The 22,229-nt window shown below is 39.8% G+C and overlaps 1 protein-coding gene across 1 annotated transcript; it reads right to left on the reverse strand.

The window, feature by feature from the left end:
• Positions 1 to 325: 325 nt before the first annotated feature.
• On the reverse strand, positions 326 to 12,517 carry PIGA (phosphatidylinositol glycan anchor biosynthesis class A). The gene is made up of 6 exons (XM_071213253.1): positions 12,425 to 12,517; positions 9,775 to 9,799; positions 7,768 to 7,900; positions 6,397 to 6,529; positions 6,029 to 6,235; positions 326 to 2,662 (listed from the first exon to the last, which is right to left on the reverse strand). Exons 1-6 carry the CDS (start codon positions 12,515 to 12,517, stop codon positions 2,396 to 2,398), a joined length of 858 nt encoding a protein of 285 aa, XP_071069354.1. The 3' UTR covers positions 326 to 2,395.
• Positions 12,518 to 22,229: the final 9,712 nt, after the last annotated feature.

Genomic DNA, 22,229 nt, shown 5'->3' on the forward strand with positions numbered 1-22,229 from the left:
AGTATAATTATATAATTTACTTACACAAGTGTTTATAAATGTATTTGTCCTATAGAGATAACTCGATTTACAGTGAAAAATAAGGATGTGTGTGGATCAGGAAACGAAGGCATAGTTTGAACTTGCTATTCCATGAGTAAAAAAAGAATATATACTAGAAATAAAAGGTGAAGAGAGTAATTCATCATCTGAAAGGTATTTCCTGGTTTACTAACAGACTAACCAACACATCAAATTGTAGTGAAAAAAGAAAGTGTGTGTGTTGGGGGGGTAGGGAACTGTTCTGCTAGTAAATAATATACTGTAAAACAAGACACTCAGAAAATTGTCAAAATGTCATTTTGAACTTTATTTTTGGACACATTGCATGTTTTAATAAATCAGTTTTACAGGTGTTAAGTTTTGTAACATTAAAAGAAATACAATATATTTTTCATAAATTCTCATTGCTGTAAAGTCATTTTCAAATAAATATAAGTAGCAGGGTAGTGCAATATGTTTCCACATATTGACCAGTGCAACTCTGACAGTTATAATTAAGGTATCCAAGGAAGTCTGAAACTTAAGATTTACATATGACAAGCAAATTTACTTTCATTTGCTAGAAAAAAATCCCAAGGAAAAGAATTTTAATTTGCAAATGATAAAGTTTACATGCAAAGACAACTATGAATCCTATTTCTGTCCTAAATAATATAAGCCAAGTATACATAGAAATTATGAAAAGAAAAAAAGTCAAAAATTTAAGAAAAAACAGCAGTATGCCTTTAAAAACTGCTGAATAAATAAAACCAAATGCTACAGTTTCTCACTTTATCATGAATACTGGTGCTGTTAGATTTCCTATTTATATAATTTAGCTTTCAGGCATGAAAATCCCAGTAAGATTTAATGGTTTGGATCAGTCCATTTCTCTTCAACAAAAGGAATCCTAACTTCTAGATTTTAAAAATTACACTCTTGTATTTGTATTTTAGTACAAACAAAACACAATATATTTCTTTATATCAGTGGCAACCAGTTAAAAGTCATGTTAAGACACTTTTCAAAAAGTAACAAGTTCTGTGAATGTTGTCAGTAAAAAAAAAAATCCTGTACTGACTCACAATACTGACAGAAGCTATCTAGTACACCCACAAGTGCCTCATCATTTTGATTTCACAAAAACTTATTTGAAAAAGTTCAAAGAATTAATAATACACACCATATGGTAATTTGGGGTTAAAAAACCCATGGCTCTGGGCAACAACAATTACCAGTTAACAAATCCACCTACAAAGAGACTTGTTTCTTAAAATTTTCAGACTCAGTTTGGTATAAATAAAAAATTCTGGATAAAGACTTTTGCACACTGACAATACTCATCAGACATCAGCTAGGCCACAAGTGAAGGTTAGTGACTTATAGCAAAGGTGCAGGATAGCAGCTGATTTTGAGATGGCACACCTTGTACATTCTGCTCAGATAACATAAAGGCATTTACAGAAGACTGAACTAAGCACTGAAAGATGTGGAGAGTTCTCTGCACCATCACCAACAGTGTAGCGGTCCCTAGTACTTCAAAAATAAAAAGTATTTTCATAAAGAAAACTGCGGACAAAGGCTCTACCTAGGAGAATGCATACAACAGGCTCAAAGAAGGACTCAGGCTGCCAGCAATTCTATCCTGGCATTAAGTAGCATGAGCACTTCTGGCAGGCTGAATATTTTACCATTTCATGTTAACTGTTACTACAATGAAATAAGCAATTTGAGTAATAAACAAAGAACCAGTGCACCGCTGGTCCTTAACGGAAGGAAGTATCTAGTTAAATGTTCCCCACGTAGGAGGTGCTCAAAAGATGCTCATAACTAATGGCCCATCTTACTGGAGAAACCTGCTGATTAGATATAACACTTACTGAGTGCACCCAATAAATGTTTAAGAACATGACTTAAATATGTAATAAATGTATATGAACATGACTTAAAGTAGTTCATATAGTTGTTGTACTTCCCTAAAGAAAACTTGTAAACATCTGGTGAATGTCTAATTAATGGTAGAACGTTAAAAATCGGCCAAAAAAATGCCCAGAAAATGTTTGGCCCTTCAGCACCCAAAGCTCCCAAAATATAATGTTAAAACATCTCTGCTAGAGGGATTTCAGTAGTCTGAAAAATTTCATACCTGAGTGGCTTAAATTTTCTCTCCTAAATTTTAGGCAAGTAAGTGCAAGGAGTTTCTACACTCAGGAATTGCATAAGTTTTTATCTTTCTTCAAAATAAAGCGTTGAATGATAGAGGTAGCATAACTTACTGAATTAACTACTTAAAAAAAAAAAAAAGCAAGGTTATTTTCAATAGCCTCAGTAGAACTATCACAAATATTTAAAATCGTACAATCCAGGCTTTCTTCTACCTGGTTTTAGAAATCTCACTTTTGTCTTCCCCTTGTTTACTGTAAGAATATTGAGGAGTCCAGGTACCCCTCGGCCCGGTGGCATCTACTGCAACATCAATGTTAGAATCTGGAATTATCCATCTCAGGAAAACGAGGAAGATAAAGTTGAGCACAGCCAGCAGAGCAAAAATGCAGCCTGTTACTGGGCCACAGCGAGAGATGAGTCTATCCAGTCGTTGGTCTATTGGCAAAACAGCCTCCCCTGCCACACGGTCATACACCTGGTGGGAAGAGAGGACAGGGAATGAATGAGCATTCCGACCCAGGACACGTTCTCAAATAAACGATGATGTACACTTACCAGGAACATTTTATAAAGGAATGCAAACAGAAGTCACTTACATTTTTGTTGTTGCTGTTTATATATTAATGATGTAACCAATGAACTTAATCACAGTAATTATCACAATGCGATGCAATACTTATCGATGAGCACTAATTCAGGGCTGGACATTGCAGTTGTGACATGAAGACAATAAGCCACAGTTCCTCCCCTCTAGGGGACTACCATCTATTTTAGTCGACTACCAGAATTCCAAAGTCCTCAGGAGTCTGAGCAGCTCTTTGGACTCCCACTGTAGGGACACTATTAATACAGCCGTGGCTCCCTAAAGCAGGACTGGCCTTCTGAGATTCCTTGACTCTGCTGAGATAACTTTCGCCGATACCTGGCAGAGAGCTACCACAATTAGAGTTACATAATCTAGTGTGCTTCTGGGGAAACAGGGACTCTTCCTCTGAACAGCCACACAAAACCACACTGCTATATGTGTTTGGTGAGGGCATATAGAAACATTTCATGGATTTCCAGTATAAATAAAAGGGCAGGAAAGAGATGGGGGAAATTTTAGTAAATGGTATGGGCCAAATACCGGCAAACAAACTAAGGTTTATTGCTGATAAATGGTAGTAGGTAGCTTACTTTTTAAAACATTGCTAAGTACTAAATTTGACAACAGAAAAAAACAAAGACAGTTAGACAATGATTCAGAACATATGAAATGGGTCAGCATTAGCGTTCTTTTCAATTGAACTGGTGAGCATTTTTTGTGCTTATTCTCCAGATAGTGGACTGGTAAACCATTCCCTTTTGAACGAGAACATCATACAGTCCAAGTTCTAAAGGCCGATGGCCTTTGAAAGGCACAGGATGTTTTCATGTAGCTCTTCTACCCTGAAGAAATTTTAAATTGAAACACTGCAATTAGAATTATGCTAAGACTGGTCAATTGCAATTGAAAAAGTATTTTTCCTGCATGAACTCCAACTTAATTTTTTTAAATCAATTTCCCAAAAATAGCACAGTTAAGCTAAGAGGGAGGGGTTGAGAAGGATCAAAATGTCCTCTGTTGAACAGGTAGAGTTGAAACAGCAGCTACAAACTTACCTGTTTTTCCAACCTTTATTTCTAGATCAATTATGTTATGTTTTAAGTGATCAAATAAAAACCTACTACTATAAAGAAAATGTTAGGGATAATAAACCATTATAGACAAAGATTTAGTTTTTTCTAAATGTATATTATAAATCACAGAGTATATAACAGGAAAAATCTCTGATGTTTTACTATTACTTTAAGCAGAACTATGAAGAAAATTTGTGATTTGAAAAAGAAATCCTAATTAACCCTTTACTTATTTATTAAGATTTATTTTTTCATTTATTTCCCCCCGCCCCCCCCCGAGTTGTCTGCTCTCTGTGTCCACTCACTGTGTGTTCTTCTGTGACCACTTCTATCCTTATCAGTGGTACTGGGAATCTGTGTTTCTTTTTGTTGCCTCATCTTGCTGTGTCAGCTCTCTGTGTGTGCGGTGACATTCTTGGGCAGGCTGCATTTTCTTTTCGTGCTGGGCGGCTCTCCTTACGGGGTGCACTCCTTGCACATGGGGCTCCCCTATGCAGGGGACACTCCTACGTGGCACGGCACTCCTTGTGCGCATCAGCACTGCTCATGGGTCAGCTCTACACGGATCAAGGAGGCCCGGGGTTTGAACCGCGGACCTCCCATGTGGTAGGCGGACACCCTATCCACTGGGCCAAGTCCGCTTCCCTAATTGGCCCTTTAAAATACACTGACGAATTGTCACCATTAAAATAGTTCTTTCTCCTTGAATTGATTACCCCAAATAGTTTTGACTCAGGAGGTTTACATGATGTCTATCAAGGTCAGGCCACAACTTACAGAGCTGAGGTTCTCAAGCAGGGTTAGATTAGGAAGGGTACCACTGAAAAAGCCTGTCTAACCAAATATCCCTGCTAACCAGACCCCAACTTCCATCTCTACTACTTAAGGGTCTTATCAGACTCTAGGAGTGGTTGGGCTGGGACATTAAGATGGAAAGTATTGAGTGTGAAAGGCTACCTAGCCGATTCTGACATGCACTCCCAACAGGTAATTAGTGCTAGACTCCAACTTCCAAAGGAAAACAAGGAAAAGACAGCTATTTCATATAGGTGGAAATACTGCAAAACTTCTAGAAGTATCTCGGAAATGTTCCTGACAATGATGTTTGACAGTTAACTTAAACTTCAACGAAAGCTGTATTGGAGATGAGTTTTTGCACTTATATTCAAAATGGGCTCATCTTATGTACCAGAATTTACAATTCAAACTAATTAAGAAAGCCTTACAGTGAAGAGCTTTACTCAGCTTCATCTTTCTATCTCCACTTCAGACTACCCACAAACTAGTTGCTGCACTGAATCAAGTGTCAGTATAAAGCTATTTTCTCTGTGTTCCAAATCAGCTGTCTTTCTGGTTCACAAGTTCTACACATTAGGAAGTATAGTGGCTTCCGTTCAGCCTGTTATGAGGGACCAGGGTGACAAAGTTAACTGAGAAGCAGTTAAGCAAAGGAGAAAACTGAATAGAATAAATGAAGGCACTAATTCAAAATCAGGATGCATTTGCCAAAACTGTATTTCCCTAAATAGGGTATGAATTAATTTTCTGTTTTTTATCCTTTTGGAAATTCTCTATCATTGCTTTTTATTTCTGATTTCTCCAACACTTGTCACATTCACTTTGAATTCTAACTTTTGATGTTCTCCAACAGCCCAAAGATGCAAAAATCCTCTTCCTGAAGAAAATTACAGTAGTTGGCAATACTGACGCAGGAATGTTAGGAAGTGGTCTGAGTGAAATATTCATAAGTTATCAGTTGCCGCAATCGGGCCAAGCAAATCACATTTTCTGATAGACATAAGTGCATTAGAATCAGAAACAGCCTCAAGACAATGACTAAGAATAGGTCAAGAACTGTGAGTTTTAACACTAGTTTTGCCTCTAATTGTTGTGGCTTCTAGAACATTTTTATAACTTCTTTATGTCCAGTTTAATGAGTGCGTTAAACTGTATTACTTTATTTTCAGATTTTAAATGCAATGATTTGACTAAAAACTTAGCCCATCATGCACCAAAAACAATACAACATTCATTCCTTTTCACTTGGAAAGGATTTCATAAACTTAAGCAACAAAACAGAAATGGTTACGTCTATATGTAAAAGCAACAGATGTATACAGGAGCTATCAAGAAAGATTACAGGCATTATCTCTGAATAGCCGTTTCTTAGCGTATAACATACCTTTTCGGTTCTCTCTGCAACACTTCGCCAGGTGTAGAAAGTCTTTACTATGTTATGGATATTTTCGGGAGACAGCAATGTCCCTGACTTCAGTTGGCAAATAGCTTTTTCCAATCCTTCACATAAAGATTTTACTGAAGGTTCACATAAAATAATAAGATTTTCTGGAAGTACCTCAGGAATTCCACCAACCCTGGTACTTACAACCTTAAAAAATGAAAAAAAAAGAACACATGATCCACCATAATTCGTATCTCAGGAAAATTAACAAAATCAACTTAAAAAATTATTACTGAGTATGTGTCTGACTACTACTCAAAATACAAATACAGAAATGCAACAACTTAAAGTCTCAAAAACCTTTTTACCTGTAAACCACAACTGGCTGCTTCTACAATTGCCATGCAGAATGCTTCGGTAAGGGAGGTATTAAGAAAAATATGTCCTTGAACTAAGACATTCCTAACATCCTTGTGTTCTAAGGCTCCCAAGAGATGCACCCTGATTTTTGAAATGAGAGGGAAAGAAAGGAGTAAATCATCAGGCTACAAAATAAGTAAAATTTATATCCTAAGTCTGCTATTCATATTATACTCAGGTTTTTACTGGTTCTAATGTTTTCAACCTCAAAACATCAGTATCACCAAACTGTGATCTAAATCAAGCAGCTTTATAAAGCTGTTTGATTCAAACTCTTAGAGCTAACATGTTTCTAACTTTAAAAAAAAAAAACCTTTGTAGTAAGATATATACAACTCACAATTTCCCATTTAAACCACTTTCAAGTATACTTGTCAGTAGTATTAATTACATACACGATATTGATATTGTGCTACCATCATCAATCTCCATTACCCCATCTTTTTCATCATCTCAAACAGAAACTCTGCACTCATGAAGCACTAACTCCCTCCTCCCAGACCCCCCACTACCCAGACCCCTTGCAACCTATAATCTACTGTCCCTGTTAACTTTGCTTCTTCTGGGTACTTCATATAAGTGAGATCATACAATATCTGTCTTTTTGTGCCTGGCTCATTTCACTCAACATGATGTCCTCAAGGTTCATCCATGTTGTAGCATGTATCAGAATTCCTTTCCTTTTTATGGCTGAGTAATTTTCCTTTGTGTGTATATTTCACATTTGGTTTGTCTATTCCTCTGATGACAGACACCTGGGTTGCTTCTGCCTTTTGGCTTTTGTGAATAAGGCTGCTATAAACATTAGTGTGCTAATTCTAACATCTGTAGAATGGCAAGCACAGATAGGGCTAAACATGTACCATTTCACTTTCTTAAAAACTGGTTTGCTTTTAATGGAAACATTCACACACTTTGACAAGTAAAATGTTAAAGTGTTATTTCTAACCAGGAAAGCGGCTCTTTCAAGCTGATGCCTCACATAGACACCCCTTGCATGTTATCTAAGTCGCTGAGGAAGAGACCTGTCTGAATCTGTGTGTGCAGAGAAATTTCCATGATTTAAATACAATACGGTTTGGAACTCTGCAAACACTGCCAATTGAGGCTGTTGTTTTCCTATACCTTCTTCCATAGTGCCTCCAACCACTGCCCCTAAAATAAGATTGGGCTAACGGAAAAAACAAAATAGCCTTGCATTATGTTTCTATATCAATTATATTTAGAAAAAGCAGCACATCTAATACAGACATGTAGCCCAAACTGAATACAGATCACTGGTAATTTCTCACTTAAGAAAATACGGAATTCAGCAATACCTGTCATGCAGCTGGTATCTTTCCCGTACTTCTTCTAAAATGATTCTCTTTGGTCCCTCTCCTCCAATTATGAAATTTAAATCTGGATATTTCTGACAGAGTTCAGGTATTATACCACTAAGCAAATCGGTCCCTGAAAATACAAAATAAAGTTGAATGCTAGAAATAGCAATATTTAAATAATTTTTTAAAAATACCTCATTAGGACTACTGACAGAATATACTCACTTTGAAAAGTATTAGCTATACGTTCCTTAAAGTAGAGAAATTAACTTTTTAAAACCTTTCCCAGGAGGGTGAAATCATTCACAAACTGTGAATCCCCCGAGGATTGCAATTCTCAAAGATCTGTATCTTAAAATCTATTGTTCCCCTTCACATGTCCAAAACGAGTACTATTAGGTTTCGTTTGAACGTACTGTTCTTTAAGTTATTCACCTGTGAGTTACACATGACCTACTTCTAAAAAAGGCATTTGAGGTAGCTAATATTGGAGCCAAAGCTTTCTACAGCTCAGGAGGACTGGCTGGGGATCTGCCTTGTCCCAGCATTTTACATAGGAGCTCTTAGATCCTGGGCAAGTTTCCTGATCTATAAAATGAAGAGACCTATGCACCTAAAGTCCAGGGTCTCTTTTGGAAATAAAATTTTACCAGTCTATGATAAAAGAAAAGGAAAAGGTTGAGCAACAAAGTGTAACTGTTGCTTCAAGTTTGCTCAAAATACAGTCTGTGAGAATTTTTCAGGAATCACTATGGTATTACCAAATTTGAAAGAATAGGCCATTCAAAACAGGTGCAGCCCACTTTCTGGAATGAAAGAGTAAATGAAGGTGGCAGGACCTCAACTGTCAGATTGTCACAGTTTGCAGAACAAAAGGATGCTTCTTGCTTCCTTTTTTTTTTAAATAAAATTTTCTTATGATATATAAATACAATCTCAGGTACTACAAAGCAATAAAATAAATCATGCCCTCTAGCCTGAAAAAATTAGTGGCTATCCAAAGTCACAGCAATATTGATGCTATTTGGGAATTTAGTTCAGTAAAAATTACTAAGTATACCCATTCAAAAGTAAAAGTAAACTAACCCACTTAGACCCAAACGAAAGTTATTACTCTAAAAAATGCATATAGGTACACACACATAGGCAAGCATTTCATTTCTTATATCAATTCTCCCAAATAAAGGAAGATCAATTACAGTATAAAATGGTGGGGGGAAATGACACACGAGTCATTTTACTAGATAATTGAAAGTAGGATTGTTTAATTAAACTCTGCTACTACTTTCAAACTGATTGCATTTATCAAAGATTACATTTAGATTTTCTGAATTATGAAAGCTTCTCCCTAAAACCTTATCTATCTTTATTTCAACTCTATTACCAAAACCATCGATTTCGATTTCTAGAGAAATCAGAAGCTGGCTTAATTATTTTTAACATTTGGCCTCCTTTAATTCTTTTCTTTCCTTTTTTCCCTCTCCCCCACCATCCCCACCTTCCTCTACACAAAGTAGAGTCCATTCTCCCAAGGAAAAAAATCAACACATATAGAGCAATAACTATAATTGCTAACGACAGCTAACATTTACCAAGTGCTTCCTTCATCAGGCAATGTATTTTAAATGTATGATTTCATTTAATTCTGACAACGACCTTATAAGAAATGAAGCTGATTATTAGCATTATCAATGATCCATTATTTTAATAAAGATTTTTTCTCCCCAGTATAAAAAATTATTCTGCTCCTTATAAGAGTCTAGCACAACAAAACATACAAAATGACTTTCAATTGCCATATTCACACAAAATGGACAAGGAAAATTCCTTGACTCAAAAAGGCTTTTAAAAATCAGAATAAGAATATTTTGAAGAATTTTCTCCATCTGTACCAAGGATAATGGTGGCTAGGCCAAGGGTAGGGAGAACAGGCCTTAATTCGAGAAGAGCCAGGCATAGGTTTTTTATCTGTTACTTACTGTGCAACCTGGATGAGTTACTTACCCTCTCTGAGCCTCAGTTTCTTTGTCTGTTACATGCAGATAACATCTACCCTACAGTTGTTGGGAGAGTCAAGTGAGGTACTGTAACATGCATAGGCTTTCTCAACTGCAGAATATAAATATAAGTTGTCATTACCACTACAGCAAGAAGTGGGTGTGCCTGCATACACTCCACAACACTGGGCAACCATGAGAGGACAGGCTCATGAGAAGTGGCACACGAAGACACCAGCCAGGAAACCTGGCAATACAAATTTTGATTTATCTTTTCTCTTACTTAATACATTTCAATGGGTTGCTGCTATCTGGTCCAACAAACACCCTCTGAGGAAATTAATTTGTTAAAAGACCATTAATACAACTATATTCAATTTTGGGCTACAGAAGCAGCCATTCTTATCCAGGCTGTTTTTTTGTTTGTTTTTATTTGCATGGTGCCTGATATACGGAGAGGGTTCAATAGTTACTAGATTACTGAATTGAGAAGAGGAAAGGCCTGTGCCTCCTCTCCACTGGTGTTCAGCTCAGCTGGTTAAGATACCACCTCAATGAAGTAAAGATGAACAGGTTTAATCTCTGTATGGTTCTGATCCTCAACCATACACACAGCATATTCTCAGCTAGCTATCGTCCAGAGGCATACCATTTGGATAGAAAATAATGTATGCACATTTTCTAAGTCCTATCAAACACATCACCAATATCCCAAGGATTCAGAATACAGAGCATATTGATGGTGGTCCATTGCCATCATCTTGATTAAAGAAATGAAAGCACACCATTGTCTTCACCTCAGAAAATGCAGCTTCCACTTAAATGGAATGCTGATCAAACAAAGCTCTCCATTCCCAATGTAAAATATACTGACCAAGGCCCACTTCTAGCTTGTAGACCCTCCCTACAAAACCAGCATGCTTCTGGTCCCACAGCTGAGCTTCATGCTTACCAAGAATCAGTTGTTTGACAACAAATCTGTTTGATACCAGTTGCACTTGTGAACTGTATTAGGTAGCTTGATTAAATATCACATAAACTGACAAATCGTTTTTCATAAAAACTATGTTGAACACATTCAAAAATTTAATAAAGGGAAGTCACAGAGAAAAGCCGTTATCAGATAAGGAGTGTCCTTGACCAGTGTATAAAACTGAAAAAAGAAAATGAACAATCCAGAAGCACATTGCTTCATATGCCTATAGGTTCTCAGCCCAGGAAAAAGAAACCCAAACTGGCAATTGTAAAGTCTGCTTTCTAAAGGTGACTTCAAGAAAGATGATGCAGAACTCAGATCCATGTTCTTACACTTGAAGCCAGTAGTCTTAACATCAAGCTGTCGGCAATTCAGCGCACATTAATAGTGCTTTGAGTTCATTCAAGTAGGTAAGGGACACATATTATTATTTTTACAAAGGACTCTCTACTTTACTTGGCATTTTTGATTCCTGGACAGGTTTCAAATACCACCCAGAAGACTATATATTTTTAATAATCAAATTCAAGACAGCCTCAGACTTTTAGTATACAAGAGTCCACAAACTCTACTGTGGTATCCATTAAGTGCTTTAGAGGCACTAAAAAATCCTTCCTGATAACAGGAGCACTTATCAAGCATGTACTGAGACAAGCCCTTCCTAAGAACTGTCACTGGACCCTCACAAGATTCCCCCTGCTGCCCAAATTCCAATGAGAAAACTGAGACTGAGAGAAGTTAAGTAAGTTATCCTTGATCACACAGTGGGTAGCCAGAATCTGAAGCCAGGAAGTCTGATCCCAAAGCACCTGCTTTCTCCATCACTTACCTTGCCGACATGTTATTAATGTGCACTGCACACGGTTAACTAAAACAGGCAAGCTATAAGACAGTAACGTGTGGAACAAACCCACTGATTTTAAGAACATGTACATATGCATAAAAAAGACAGGAAAGCTCTAAGTTGAAATATTCATTAGCATCATCTCTGAATAGTATGGTTACAGCTGAGTTTAGTTTTCATCTTTATGCTTTTGCCTTCAAAATACCTGCAATGAAGAGACATTGCTTTTGCAGTCAGAAAGAAAAGGTTATGGAACGGACTCTGCCCTGGACCTCGGTAAGTATGTGGTGAACAAGTGCAGGGCTGTTTTAATTGTTTAAAAGCCCTGACCTAATAAAAAGCATCAGGTGATTGTTTTTATTTTTCAGTAACTATTAAAACATCAAAGATTTGTTGGGGGGGGGATGGGAAGCATTCACCACTGTTCCAAAAATTTAGGAATTTGTAAAGCGATATTTGAACTCTTTTTTTTTTGCTATACTGAATGCAGAAGTACTTACAAAATCATAAAACAAATGAAAAGCCAAACAATCAATATATACAAGTATGCAATAACCTATAGGAAAAAAACAATGTCTGTGCAGTACAATTGTAGCCATCATTTCATTCATTACCTTTTCTGTAAACAAGTCTGCTGACAACAACAACAGTTATACTATCATGCCTTTTAAATGGGTCTGGAGTGAAGTCAGTAGGATCTACGGCATTAGGAATGACGGACACTATTTCAGGATTCAGTGCTGCTCTTAGTACAGTATTTTCCTTACTAGTATAGGAGACACAAATTATGTGGTTTGTGTCACAAAGAGACACAGTTAGAAGCTTGTTTGTAAGCACCGAGCTGACATCAGCAAATCCAAAAAGGGAATGGTCCGTGAAGACTGTCTGGAGCCCCATTGTCTTGGCGTGGAAGAGGGCATCATGGGCCATGGCAGAAAAGGAACTATGTGAATGGATTATCGTGACTCTCTCCCGAACAAATATATACCTGAGCAATGGCAGACTGTGAAAGAGGGTCGTGGCTGTAGATTGGTTGTACATGACTTTCAGAGGCAAATAATAGACTTTGAGGCCATTAGTGAGGTAACGGATGCCTTTTCGATTTCCGTAAGCATGGGTGACAATTATGACCTTGTTCCCTCTTTCAATTAGGCACTGAGAGAGCTGGTAAATGTGGCTTTCCACGCCACCCATATTTGGGTAGAAAAAGTCAGACACCATGCATATAGTATGGGAATGAGTACACGGGGAATGACTTCCAGAACTAACAGGGGAGAGTGCAGCTGAGAGAGGCTGGTCATGCCCACCACCTCCTCTACAGGCCATACTGAGATGGTTGAGGCATCAGTCCTCAGAGCAACTCAGACAAGGTATGTGTCGTTCAATATCTGAAAGAGAGAGTAAAACATAGTCTCAGCCCAGAGACATAATACATTCCAAATCTAGATATACTGGGTTAATATGAAGAGGAATTTGTGAGTCTTTTCTCCTAGAAATAAAACCAAGTATATAATGGGCTCACTAGTATCAACTCTGTGGTCATACAAAAATATAGCTAGAGCTAGTACTGCCTTTTTCTGAGCCACTTTTATAAGTGCCACCTGTAGTGGGTGCTGCGGACAGCGGGAGACATTTATGGTTTCTCTTTTTTTATTCAAGGATGATGATATAATCAAACTGCTCCCTCTATTTTTTTTCCCTTAAACCTTCTTTCAGTAATGTAGGCTTTCTGTTTGGCTCCCTTGACTTTGGAGCCTGAAAAGGCAGGCTAAATTAGAGATGGGCGGGACCTGGTGCCACCTAAGGTAGGAAATACTTATCTAAGGGAAGACCTAGATCCAGGAGAGACCCTAAGCACCAACATGAAATGTCCACTCAATCTACAATACTCTTAAAAGCTCTTAGACTTTTAAAGCTAAAGAGAGACTTGGAGATGTAGTGAAAATCTTCCTCAAACTTCACAAAGATTTCCATGGCTCCAGAAATTCTACTCTACCATCCTGATGCCATCCTAAAGCTCGGGATTTCATAATTCACCAGCAAACTGAGAAAATGCAAATTCCTTCACTATCATCCTCATCAACAAACCCATCTATATTTTAAATATATTCTCAGAAATACTCGGTGTTTGTTGAACTGAATTTACTAATTAAAATCCAATGTCACCAAATACTGAGATTCTTTGCTTGTGCTTTTCCATGGTTTAAATAACATTCCTTACCGTAGTTAATTTATCACTTGCACCCAAACTTCCCGGTCTAGTCAATCAAAACAAGATGAAAGATAACGAAAACAGTGAGGAAGAACCAAATGAAATCCTTAACAACTTTTTTTGGTTATTAACCTGCAAGGTTCTGTAATGAAGTCTGTTCACTACGGCCAGGTCATCACTCCTAACCTCTTTTCGGTACAAAGGCTTGGACACACGGCCCTATCACAGAACTTTAGATTTTAAAGCGGACGAAAGGCTTGGAGACCTAGTGAAAACCTCCCTCGCGTTACAAAGGAGAAGCCAGACAAGGCGAGCGATTTGTCCAAGGCTCCCAGCCAGTCTCTGAAGCGCCAAATGCGAGACAGCCATAAAATTCTCCACCTTGGCCACCTTCTAGGCACAGTGGTTACACCAGGGGCTCCCGAGATCCTCAGGAAGGCCAGGAGGGAGGCTGGGGTTGAGAGCACGGTCTTTCCACCGAGCCCCCGGGCACTGCACTCGCGGCAGGCTCGCTGGGGAGCGCCAGGGCCAAGAAGAGGACCCCCCTCCCCGCCTAGTCCCCGACCGCAGCGACCCCCTTGGGTCAAAGCGAGTCTCAAGGCAAGAAGGAAGGGCGGCCGGGGAGGGGACCTCGGCCAGGAATCCCGCGCGCCCCGCCCGCCTCGGCCTTCGAGGAACCGGTCGCGGCGCCGTCGCCTCAGCGCACCCTCGGCCCCACTCGACGCCGGAAACCCCGCCGCCCCCACTTTGCCCTCAAGCCTGGCCGCCTTCGCCCCCATCACCTCCCGCGCTCCGGTCGGGGTAGCCCAGCCCCACCCGGAAGCGGCCGAGAGCTCCCGAACCGGGAGGATCGACGCGCACTTACCGGCGATTCCCATGGCCGCCCGTGTCCAGACCTCCCGCGGCTGCAACCGGAGCCCCGCCCCGCTGCTCCGAATCACCAATCAGAGCCGTCCGCGCCCGAGCGCCGTGCCCCCGCAGCAGCCAATCACAACGCGAGCCTGAGATCACGCGCAGGAACGACGCTCGGCCGTCCCCCCCCCCCCGTTAAGCCGGGACGTAACGTCCGTACGCGCTCGCGCACGGCTCCAAGAGGTACAGGAGACCTGTTTTCTCTCAATTCGGAATAGTACTCCTCAGCTTAACGTCTTTTATGAATTTCCGGTCTCTCAACCCTCTCAAAAACGGCCCTGGTCTCTTCTAATAAAGCCAGCCACTGGGACCTTTCCTCAAGAGAAACCAGAACTCCCGGCATGCCTCGCAGCAACCCATGGGCGCTGCCGGGAGTGGTAGTCTGATGGCCTTTGGAGGCGAAGCCGAACTTAGCAAGCCACCACTCCCAGAATGCACCGCACTTGGAGCTTGGCAGCTGCTGCTGGCTGGGTTCGCGCCTTGGTTGCCTAGTTACAGCGTCTCTTTGAAAAGGAAGCCTGGTCTCTCCCTGCTTTCTTCTGGCTGGAGGGACTTGGGTGGGGGGCCTGATGGCGTTTTGTTTGTGATCATCTGTGAGACAGTAGAACTGTGCTGGTTCCTACCACTTTGATAGGGTTGATAGATTTAGCAAATGAAAATACAGTACACCCAGTTAAATTGGAATTTCAGATAATGAATGCTTTAGATATATATAATTATGTCCCAAACATTGCATGGGGACATACTTATTGTTAGAGGTTTACAATAATTAACAAGCTGTAGCTCAGTCTCCCATGATTTGCGCTGGGAAAAGGCTAACCCCATCCCCCATAAACCTACAAGTCTAAGGACTTGGCGCATCCCCACAGGTTAAAGAAACCACATAGAGACCGGAGTAAAGGGAAATGGAAACCTTCCCTACCTGCATATCAGAGGGAGATAAAATTCCTACAGAACAAAGAAACATCTGCTCCTGCAGCATTCCAAGAAACTGTAACTCCCTAACCCACTATCTTTTAGTCTCTATCAGGGAAAGTTTTCACTTCTAGGGCTTCCTACTGGCTCCTGCACCTCACTCGGACCCTCAACCCCTCCCCCCATAGACTATCATTTCCCTGCCTAGGAAAGTTCTGTATAAATTCAAGTCCCCCCCCTTCCAGGAGTGGGCTGAAGTCTGTTCTTCAGAACTCATCCGTTGGGAGAGCTTCTCGATAAATTCTTTGTCTATAGTCATATCAGTCTCTGTGTCCCAGTAAGCACCGTATTTTCCCCAACACTTCTACTAAAAAAAAAATTCGTTGTTTATCCGAAATTCAAATGTAATGGGGCATCTTGTATTTTACCTAGCAACCCTACACTGGGAGTGGGGGGTGGGGATCTAAAGTCTGACCTGGAATACCGGCCTCTCCCCCATGTTGGTTCAACTGGCTATGCTGGTGTTTGACCAAAGAATCAGTGTCAGTGGTCTGATGTTCATCCTTGCCTCACAGTTGGTACCCCGAGTTCCCCAGTCCTGCCATGCATGCATTTTCAAGAGCATATGGCTGTCTGAGCACCATCACCATTACCATGACCCCATCACTACCGCCCCTTCTAAGACTGGAGAAAGCCTATTCATCCCTGAAGACCTCAACTTTTTTCTGCTGTCTTTCCCAAACCTCCAGAGAGGATTAACTCTTTTAATTTTAACTGTACTTTAGCTATACTGCAGGCATAGCATTTTTCAGGTGATATCCAAATTGTTTTGCATGGCCACTATCCCCCTTCCTCTTCCCCTTTATCCTTAACGATTTCTGTCTTCTTGGGATCGTCCATGGACTTCTTTCTGAAAATTTTCTATTGTACTTGTTTGCTAAATGTCTGCCCTCCTTGCCAGATAGTAAGCTGAGGCAGGGCCTGTTCCTGGTAACAGACATTGAATAAGTTGTAGTTATATTAAGGAATTTTTTATCCAGTGACAGAATAGTCCCAGTCACATACCCAGCAAAAGCATTGAAAATATTTCATGGTGTGTTCCTTATAAAAATTACAGTGCAAAGACAATTCACAGAGCATTGTGGTTGTAGGATTTGAAATGCATTAATGAGCAAACTCTAAAAAATAAGGCTCAAGTAGTCACCTGTCCTGTGTAATATTGAAGCATCAGAGAATAAAGGTGATAAAGACTTGAGGACACTTATCGAGCTTAATAATTTGCAATTGGATTCACAGATAGCAGCAACACTACCAAAGGGTTCAGCATTGCTTTGGTCTCCTTTTCATTTTTGCAGTAGGTTTTAAGAGACTCAGATCCTGGAAGGTATAAATGACAATTAGGGCTCATTTCTTGAGCCCCTGGTTTGCCGTAATTCTGATCAAAATACACATTTGAAATTCTACCATGAATCTTCTAAGATCCTGATGCCAATAATACTCTTTCAAAAGAGTTGTGACCTTTGTTAAAAACAGAATAAATATTTCCTATCTTTATCATTTACTGAGCACCTACTCTGTGAAAGGTCTTGTGAGGAATACAAGGAATTTTAAACATAGTCCCCGTCTTTTAAAAGTTGTATTTTAAAAAAAAAATCTTTCTCTCCACTTTTCATCAATAGTAAAAAGAGATCCTCTTTTCTAAAAAGGTTCTGTGCATTTAAAATACTGTAGAATAGGTTGACCTTTATAAATAGTCCCTGGGTGGGGCAGGGACTGGACTGGGATCCTGCAGGCTATATCAGTAGGTTCCCACAAAGTCTGCAGACATTCAGCTGTCATCAAACTCCAGCCTCTGACCAAGACACTGCAATGAACAGGTAAATAAATCATGATTCTGCCTCTCAAGGGTTCACATTCTCACACGGGTACACATGGAACTCCATTTAGAGTCAGTTAAACCTTAAACAAAGGTCTCCCTTTCAGGCTGTTTTCTTAAAAGCAAAAGAAAGTTTTAGCAGCAGGATTAAGATATACATCTGGGGATAATTCTAATTATAGTGCTCTGCCTAAATGCACTACTTCCAGGGATGCTTTTAGAGATTTTCTTAATAACTACTATAATTGGACTACAATACTTACAGGCCTTGTATTCTGATTACCTATAATAAGATATGAGGGCTATCAGTATCAGTTATGGAATGAAATGGCTTATAAATGGAACCAGTATAAATTAAATGTGGATATTCAATTCTTTGCAAATTCACATGTAAATTTTGGAGTGGGAAGACAACAAATACACATGGAGAACCTGCCATCAATGTGCAAGGCACTGTGCAGGGCAAATCTGGCTGAGCTTTACCCCCAAGGAAGTAAGTCAGAGTTGAGGCATGTATAAATATCTGTGAGAAAACCTAGGAAATGATAAATGCCAAAAGAAAAAAATAAGAAAAACACTGGGAATTGAGTAGGAAAGAATATTTCTGCTGCCAGCATTTAGCCAGAAGAACAAGCAGAGTACGTCCATGCAGCTGTTGGGAGCAAGATCATTCCAACAAAAGCTTGAGCAAGGCACAGAGACAAATGCTGACTGTCCAGTGGACACTGTTGTGTAATTACACAGGGGAAGAGAGAGGAAAGGGGTCGGGCGAGAGAAGAGTGGCATTTGCAGGGAAGGCTGGTGAAGGATTTTACCAACGAAAATGGATTTGCTGCTGAGCCAGACTTCTAGCCAAGAGGACATTTTCAATTAAAATTAAAAATTTGAGAATCCTCACACCTTGCTCTGCTGCAAATAGAAACATGAGAGAGAAAAATATAGATTAGAAAAGTAGATGTTATAACTGTGAAACAGAAGCAAAATGCAAAATGGTAATCAGGACAGGAGCCACATAGACCCTGGGCTCTGTCTGTGGAAGCAGGAAGGCATGAACGAGAGTTTAGCTTTGGTCGGGTAATAGAGACTGAAAGGGCTCCGTTTGTGGCTAGGGACAAGAAGCAGCCTTGTGGAAGACTATTGGGTGGGTGGCCTTCATTGATCCATTTCCTCCTAGTCACAGGCTTGTCTGATTTCCTCCTGCATTGACTCTGGGTTTGGCCAGTGTGATTTGCTGAACCAATGGAGCATTCGTAAATAAGAGGCAGCAAGAGCTTAATAAGTGCTTAAGCACTGGGGTGTGTCCTGCTGGAACCTTCCTTCTTGAAAACCAAAGGTCATGCTGTAAAGCTCAGGCGATATTCTGAATGATGAAAAGCTACATGGAGAGAGGCCCTGGAGAATGTGAGGGCATCTTGGACACTTCAGCTGCAGATGAGTTCCCAGCTTAATGTTATCACTGCAGAGACTTCAGCCTATACTATGTGGAACAAAGAACCACCCAGCTGATCCTAGCCAACCCACAGACTCATGAGAAATAATAAATTGCTGTTGTTTCAAGTCACTACGTTTCAGGGGTGGTTTGTTCAACAGCAGTACACTTGATCTTAGCCAAAAAGTCGAGAAGCGATTAAACAATAGGTAACAAGCCTCATTGCTTAACTACTTCCCACCCCCAACTTGTAGATGGGGATGGGAAGAATTTGAGCAAGGCACAGAGACAGTTACTGCCTGTCTGGAAAGGATGCTGATATAACTTTGCTACCAGATCTGAACCAAGCATCATGGTGCAACATGATGTTTGGGTAACTGGATCTGCAATATCTCCTATCACTGCTTGTTTGGAACTTGTAAGCGTACACAACCACACACACACACACACACACACAGAACCCTCTGGCTCAAGATTAGTTTGGACACCAAAATTCCAAAGTATGGGAGACAATCTAACAGTAAGAAAGATGATGCACAAATGTAACAGTGGAAGAAGAATTCACTCAAGATTGCAATTAAAAATAATAGAAAAATATGAAAAAAATGTTAAAAGAACGAGAATTCAGAGACAAATGCATGCAGAACCAAAACAAAAGCCAATGGATGTTAAAACATCAATCAAAACTGAATGTGAAGGTACTTAAATTTTAAAAAGTTGGACAAACTTGAGGCTACACACTGTTGAAACAAAAATTAGTGTAGTAGATAATAGTACCGTGGCAGTCATGTTGATGTGGGACATAGAGATGAAACATTGAAACGTAGCTAAAGCCTTGTCTGAGGAAGAGTACTCTATTAGCTGGAGGAAGTGGGGAGTGGTACTGCTGGAGAAGAGACCAGTTAGGCTATTCCAGTAGTCCAGAGTCCCCCTTGCAATTCAAAGTGTGGTCTGAAGACCAGCAGCAGCATCTGGGAGCTGGTTGGAAATGCAGAATCCCAGGCCCATCCTACTGAACCAGATTCTGCATTTTAAAAAAGATCCTTACAAAAAGGTTTTTTAAAAGATACTGAATGATTAGTATGCACATGACAGCTTGAAAATCATGCCATGCCTCGAGACTAGAGGTAATGAGGACCTGATCAATTGTATTGGCAGTGAAAAAATAAGAGGAGTGGACTGATTAAAGGGATATGGTGGAGGTAATTAAACATGGGAAACAAAAGAAAGGGTGGTGTTAAAGATACCTTTGAAGTTTCAAATTAGGATAACTTGGAGATGGTGATGCTGTTCAGAAGAAATGACTGGAAACACCAGAAGAGGAGGGGCTTTGGAAGGAAACATGATGACTTCAGTTTTAGACATATTGAGCATGCTACTGTATGGAGGTAGCCTAGCATGTGGCTTTACGAACCACCCAGGAGGTACAAATTTGTCACTGTAATGGCAGATAAAGCCACAGGGAGAATACAGGAAGAAGAAAGCCACAGAGAAACACCTCTTTCTAGTGGTTACAGAAAGGTGTGGGTCAAAGAAGGAGTGACCAGGGAGGAAGGAGGAGAGGAGAGGATGGGTATCATAGAAGCCGTGTTGGGAGGGGATTATAAAAGAGAGGGTGTTAACAGTGTCAAGAGTTCCAGAATGCTTGGAGAAGATGAAAACCTGACCAAGGACACTGATTTAAATAACCAGAACACTGATGGTTCAAAGAGCAGCTTCAGTGAAGTAGTACTAGTAAAAATTAGGCTACAAAGAATTAAGAAGAGAATAGGTGAGGAAGAAGAACAAATGAGTGTGAACTGTTTCATTAAGATTTCTGTCTTTTAAAAAAAGGAGAGAAAGCAATAGCTTAATGAGAGTGGTAGGATTGAGGTAAAGGATTGTTTAAAGGATATTGAAGATTGGAACTTATTTCTAAGTTGGAAGAATGCTGAAGACAAAGAAAAACAGAAGATGCAACAAAGGAGGAAGATAATTTTCTGGTTAAGACCTCCGAAGATTGAAAGGGAGACCTGGAAGACAAAAGCGAAATAGTTCATGTGGAAGAGGCTTTTAGCTGTTCACCAATGTACATTCTCCTCTTCTTCCAATAGTATTAGAATTTTTAGGTGGGCAATTGGCTGCCTAGGAGGAAGACTACACCTCTCAGCTTCCCTTACTATTAGGTATAGTCATGTGACTAAATCCTGCAAAGAGATTTGAGCCTTGGACATGCACTTAAAGGAAGGGGAAACTCTCCCCTTCCTCTTTCCTTCTTTCAGCTGCCTGAAATAGGAAATGGTGGTGAATCATCAGGGACAATTTGAATGAGGGCAATATACTAAGTATGGCAGGACAACAAAATTGAATGAGGGAAGGGGATGCGGCTCAAGCAGCTGAAAGCCCGCCTCCCACATGGGGGGTCCCGGGTTCGGTTCCCGGTTCCTCCTAGAGAAAAACAGACAATGAGCAAAAAAAAAAAAATCAGCAAACAACAAGCAAAAAAAAAAAAAAATCGAATGAGCTTGTAACTCTGGCAACTTCGTACATCAGAGACACCAGAGCAGACACCCTGGATCTTTATGTTAATAATATTTGCTTCTCCTTCAAAATCTATCTTGTTTAAACCTCTGTAATTTGTTATATATGCCATCTTGACCAAGCCTGCAGCCTCACTAATACAGGTAATATCTGAATCAAAAAGGAATGCCTGGCAGCCATGCTGGATGCTTATTGTTGGCCTAATTTGGATCCTTTGTCTCTTGAATCTTTTGCCTTTCTCTTTCTTGGTATATTCCATTGCTTTTGCAGTGGTACATCTACAAGTGACTTCCTATTAAAGGGTGACTAAATTTTCAGAATTCTTGTAGTCTATCTTCATTCTATCTTATACTTCACTGATAGTTTACTGGGTATAGATTTACAGGTTGAAAATACTTTTCACTCATATTTGAAGACAATTTTTTTTCGAACATCCAATATTGATGTCAATAAGTCAGTGCTATTCTGACTCTTGTTCCTTTGGAAGTGGTTCTAAAATTTTATGAAAATATGCCATAGCTGTGATTTGGAAAGTGAGAGAAGATAAATGACCATGTCCGACCCACATTTTTAACTTGAACTATACAATCATTCCTAAATTAGTTTAAAGTAACCATATTGAACTGATGACATTCTAACACTAAATTCACATTTTGAAAAAAACGATTTCAAAGAATACTCTTGCTGCCATTTTTAAGTTATAAACCCAATTTTCATTATTTTCCCTCCAGAAATTCCGTTCAAACTACCTCCAGGAAAATGCAAACATTTCTAAATA

This window comes from Dasypus novemcinctus, chromosome X (assembly GCF_030445035.2).
Source record: "Dasypus novemcinctus isolate mDasNov1 chromosome X, mDasNov1.1.hap2, whole genome shotgun sequence".
In the NCBI taxonomy this organism is placed as follows: domain Eukaryota; kingdom Metazoa; phylum Chordata; class Mammalia; order Cingulata; family Dasypodidae; genus Dasypus; species Dasypus novemcinctus.